The 5,791-nt window shown below is 31.2% G+C and overlaps 1 protein-coding gene across 1 annotated transcript; it reads right to left on the bottom strand.

The window, feature by feature from the left end:
* Nucleotides 1-584: 584 nt before the first annotated feature.
* Nucleotides 585-2,698, bottom strand: LOC145116361 (putative glycosyltransferase At3g42180). The gene is made up of 4 exons (XM_079052702.1): nucleotides 2,362-2,698; nucleotides 2,059-2,216; nucleotides 1,505-1,868; nucleotides 585-1,322 (listed from the first exon to the last, which is right to left on the bottom strand). The coding sequence occupies exons 1-4, from the start codon at nucleotides 2,566-2,568 to the stop codon at nucleotides 654-656; spliced, it is 1,398 nt and encodes a 465-aa protein (XP_078908828.1). The 5' UTR covers nucleotides 2,569-2,698; the 3' UTR covers nucleotides 585-653.
* Nucleotides 2,699-5,791: the final 3,093 nt, after the last annotated feature.

Here is a 5,791-nt window from a genome sequence, read left to right as displayed (position 1 = left end):
TACTTTTAGTCACATCTAACAAATTAAATCGTGACCATAAACCACTTTTAGTCACATATTTTTTGCTAAGTTTTTTTACAGAAAAAAAAATACAATAAATAAAAACCAAATACAATTTCGACTATGTTAATGATAGTAATCATTAATGTAAAAAATATTCGATACAAATTCAATAAAAAATGATATCTCCTATCTACTATTGGTAAAGTTGTGACTACAAGTCCTTGTCCGTCGGTATTAATTCTGTTGGTAAAGTTGTGACAACAAATTCTCTCGGTAAAGATTAGCCACGGGTTAAAACGCGACGGCCTCAAATCCGTCGCTAAGCCATCTCCGACTAAATGCCTACGGATTTGGCGGATATTCCCCCCTCTTCTAGTAGTGTCATGAGTAGGTAACTAGGCTGACATCAGACATGTGAAGTAATTTATTTCACCTCATGCATCTAGAGTGGCACAAATGATCTATGGGTGTCGATGTACACGACATTAATGGTTCATGGTTCCTTTGAAATATTCGAACCTATGCATACGACTAATCTTGCAAGTAAAATTTTTGGTAATATCATTAATGCCAATTTCTAATTTGAATATAGAAAATACATACTTTCATTCACGATATACATTGAAATATTACATTAAGATTAGTTGTGGTCAAGATTTCAACAATCGAACATTGAGTCTTCTAAGCCATACAGAATGAAAAATCATGTGAAAGACATCAAAATATTTAGCTGGCATGTTAACCGCAAAATGTCTTTGCACTTCCATTAACCTTCTTTGCATTTCCAAATACCTCGAAAAAGGTATCTCTTGCAAAATGCTTTTGAGATTTGGAATGTCATCTACGGATACTTGTACTGAAAACTGACTCCAATCCAACACATCGCTATATGGTATAACGTAATGACTCTTGATGATTACTGGAACACATCCCACGTAGATTGCTTCTGTTAACCTACTGCTTGCAACTTCATAACCGCTAGGACATAAGCAATACTTACTTTTGGTCAACCATTCGGTGTGGTTTTCTCCTTTTGGAAGGTAATTGTAAACTTGAATATCGTTATCTTCATTGTTTCCCCAATGTTCGAATAAACGTTTTCTTACATAACCATGTATTCCACCTGCAAAGAATGCGAAGATTGAACGATTATAAGGTGAGTGGCCACTACTTACGACTGGGATATTGTTGAATGGCGCTTTACTCTCACTCATCGACACATCCCGACTTGGAACGAAACCTTCCGAGCTGTTGGCATTGCAAAGCACTCTTATGAAATTCTCAAAGAGTTTAGCGTTTCCTTTTGAAACAAATGGTCCCTGTTATGCATGCAAATAGTTTTCTTCAATCAATAAATGTATATAGATTAATAAGAAAAATGCATTATAATAAATGCTTAACATGGTAATTAGCTAGCAAATTAAGATATAACTAACTAATTATAGGTGCATGTCCTCACAAAACTAGTTGGCTACTAGCTAGTATATATCATAGTACATACCCAATCATGACATGATACAAAGAAGTGATCAGCTCCGTTGCTACGGTTCCAAAAAGGATATTTTTCGGCGATGACATTAATGTAGTCTTCGACTATTGGTTGCAATGTCCGATCAATAAAAGCAAAGGGTTCATCATCAGGCATAAAAAGGTAGTGAACAATCTTGGTTATACTTATGGGGATAAAGAAGACATGTGCTTCATCGGGATGCTTAGCCACCATTGGATTTCCTTTTCTCTCCATTTCCTCGATGAAGTCACCCTCGATACTATATACAAATTTCATCGGACCATTATGCATCAAGGGGACATCTCCTTCCTTATAAGTCCATATTTTGAATGTCTTCATCATCTCTGTATGACTCCTGAATGATCCATTGAAATCTAAGGGTTAGAATCTGAAGGGCTATATATTCGGCATATTCGGATAGAAGTTATAGAGAAAATAATTTTAGTTATTTTAAATTAGGGTTTATATAAACAAAAAATGAGCATTGTCTTCAAGGAATGAGACTAAAAAGATCAAGAAAACTTTATGAATAAAAAACACTTAACTGAAAAAAGGCAAACGGGTTCTTGTAGACGGGTCCATGGTGGATGAAACTCCCATTTATTTGACTCGATGCAAAGCTCTTCTCAACAATCGCTTTGCGAATTTTACCTCTTGCCTTAGCTAACTGTTCTTCGATTCTTGCCAATGTAATGTCATTTTCCTAACGATTAAGCACATTTGAAAAAAAGGGTTATTATTACGTTCACACCAGAATAAGTAAAAGATTGAAGTTAAAAATATGTAAGGAAAAGATAATGTATGTAGAAAAATTTGTTTGTCCCAAAGGAATGAATATAAAAAATTACTTTGATCTTGGGTTCAGCATCATCTTGCAGAAGTCTGAAGATTGAAGGTAATGGCAAACTGGAGGAAGAAAGAATGTTGTGGGTTTGATTTATTGGAGATAAAAAAAGAACAAGGAAAAGAAGTGAAAGTAAGGTGAATGTGATAATGAATTTGGTAGCAAGCGCCATTTTTTGTCCTTGTAGATCATCTTCTACATATCTATCCATACATTTTCATACTGCGATACCTCAATTTTATAATGTGTGATTTTTATGTTACGTTCAACAATAATTTTAAACATTATATATGAATTTCACATGATACAGTAAAAGCTATGACGGATGGGTGTTCAAAAACAGATATGCCAAAATTATTACTACCAAACCCATACCCAAGATATCTGGTTATACAGGGTAAGTAATACATGCATGTTGGTCAAGTATTTATTATATTCCCACCATACTGAATGGTTGCAGTCTTGTAGATCCCAGTAACAAATAGTATTAAGGGCCAAAGAATATGGAGTACGTTTGGGGAAGTGTCGTTTTTTTCAAAAAAATAAAATAAAATAACTTTTTACTTCAATTTAACTCCACTTTCACATTAATTATCTGAGATATCTCGCTTAATTCAACGACTCGAAAGTTCTCATTAAATCAGCCCTTAAAGTTTTAATACCATCGTTAAAAATTTAAAATATTAAAAGATCAGAAAAGATGCGTATTAACTATTAAGCGATGAAGTTCAATCTCATACAAACAAACCGAAAACAATGCAACTTTTTTTTTATTTTTTTTATTTTTTTTTTATTTTTTTTTTATAATGACAAACAGCTAGATACCTTCTAATCTTACTTCTATATTTACAGTTTTGTCTATCGCCAGCCTTGAAAACAATCCAACATGAATGAAACGTATATAGCTGCACTCCAACAGTTTTGTCTATCGCCAGCCTTGAAAACAATCCAACATGAAGTTCAATCCAACATGAATGAAAACAATCCAACAGCCTTGAAAACAATCCAACAGTTTTGTCTATCGCCAGCCTTGAAAACAATCCAACATGAAGTTCAATCACATACAAACAAACCGAAAACAATGCAACTTTTTTTTTATTTTTTTTATTTTTTTTTTATTTTTTTTTTATAATGACAAACAGCTAGATACCTTCTAATCTTACTTCTATATTTACAGTTTTGTCTATCGCCAGCCTTGAAAACAATCCAACATGAATGAAACGTATACGAAAATGATTTTCACCCCAACAGGAAGAATGTAGTGAAATAATCATGTTAAAAGATTTCGGTTTCTAATAAAGTATTGGAAAACTATTTATCTACAAATGAGGTTTATCTATAGTTATTATCATACCCAATGATCAAGCACAAATTAGGGCAAAGAAGGCGCCGTACGTTGAGTGAGTAACAAATTCATATAATTTAATTTATTTTTCTTAGGAATTCTAAATTGAGATTATTTTAATTATGTGGTTTAAATCAAAGTCTTTCTTTTTTCATAAAATACTCTACATTTTGACCCTTTTTATAATTATTTAAAAAGTAATATATTTTTTGGATTTGTATAAATTTGGTCATTGAGTTTTTTTTTTTCGTCAACTTTTACCCTTTCAGCTTGTTAAACTGTACACATTCAGTCCTTATGATCAGTTACTTCAGATCAGCCAGAAAAAATAACTTAATAGGGTAATATATTTCTTATTTTGTACACATTTAGTCTTTAATATTTTTGTACAAATTTACTCCTTAATATTTTTTGTTTCAAAATAAGTTCTTTTTGTTTTTGTACTCATTCACTACTTATAAATGATTTCTTTAAGTTTTTCTTACGACATCTTACGTAAGACAATCATTGATAAGATATTTGGGGCTGTTGATGTTTATGTCCATCACGATCTCGACTGCTTGGTTGCGTAGATCTTGTGGTTTGACTTAGGTCATGTGTTCTTAACGTCGTAACTTCGTCATACAATATCAGATGTTAACGATCTTTATATTCATATGTTCGTTTTTTGAGTCTACTATAACTTTCGTTAAGATTACTCCCGTTAAAATGTAATATATTTTACTTACGATTGTATAAAAAAACATTCATACATGCATTCATAAAAACATATGGATATAATAATTGTAAGTAAGAATATATTACTTTTTAACGGGAGTAATCTAAACGAAAGTTGTAGTAGACTAAAATACGAACGCATGAATATAAAGATCTTTAAAATCTGAGATCGTATAAAGAAGTTATAACGTTCAGAACACATGACCTAAGCAACCAAGTAGTCAATATCATGATGGGCATAAGCATCAAAAACCTCAAACACCTCATTAATGATTGTCCTATGTAAGATGGCGTGAGAAAACCTAAAAAAATCATTCATCACTACTGAATGAGTACAAAAACAAAAATGTCTTATTTTGCAACAAAAAAAATTAAGGACTAAATGTATACAAAATATTAAAGACTAAATGTGTACAAAGTGAGAAATATGTACAAATCGAATGTGTACAGTTTAACAAGTTAAAGGGGTAAATATGGACGAAAAAAACTTAGTTACCAAATATGTACAAATCGAAAAATATATTACCTTTTAAGTCATTATCCCCTTCCGTTTAGATGTAAACTTTTTTTCTATTTAAAAAATACTCAAGTTTTACGTATTACTTGTTATTTCAGCCTCCAACAGGTTACTAAAATCAGGGAAACTGTTTTTTTTTTATTTTTTTATTTTTTTATTTTTTTATTTTTTTCATAAAAGGACCTAATTTGCATTTTTTCCGTTTTAAACCTGATTTTTTTTTCCAAAATAAACAAAACTTGAACTTATTCATTGTTATTTCATTAATGGATACCAACAAGCGAGATTGTAAAAATTGTTCGACGGTAGCTCGGTAGTCAACTGACGATAAACAATTAATTGGACTAGGCGGGGATTAATCGGAGACTCTAAATTTTTAATAAAATTATTTAAAAAATTAATATTTTCTAAAAAATTAAGTATTTGGGAATTTAATTTTTTAACAATTTGAAAATTTGAAAACTTAGTATAATATTTTAAATTTTGAAAACTTAAAAATTTGAAATTTTAAAATTTTTGTATAATATTTGAAAATTAAAAGTTTTAAATTTTTTAAATATTTTCCGCCAATGACCGCCGAGGACCACTAAACCCGATTTTGACCGATTTCTGCCAAACACCCTAATCGTAATCGGTTCAAGGCCGTCAAACAATTAATCACCGATTAATCGGCCGCCAATGCCGATTTCAACAACACTGCTAACAAGTAACCCTATATCCCCTAACTCATATGTCTATAAACATCGATCACCTAAAAGAAGAACCGATTCTAATTCCTACGTCACCTTTATTATTCTTTTTCTTAAAGTTAGTATGTGTACTACTAAAATAAATATATCACATGTAATATTAACA

Source organism: Lactuca virosa, chromosome 5 (genome assembly GCF_052849685.1).
Source record: "Lactuca virosa cultivar CGN04683 chromosome 5, Lactuca_virosa_CGN04683_v6, whole genome shotgun sequence".
Lineage (NCBI taxonomy): Eukaryota > Viridiplantae > Streptophyta > Magnoliopsida > Asterales > Asteraceae > Lactuca > Lactuca virosa.
The sequence above is the reverse complement of the archived record's forward strand: the minus strand, read 5'-3'. Positions and strand labels throughout refer to the sequence as shown.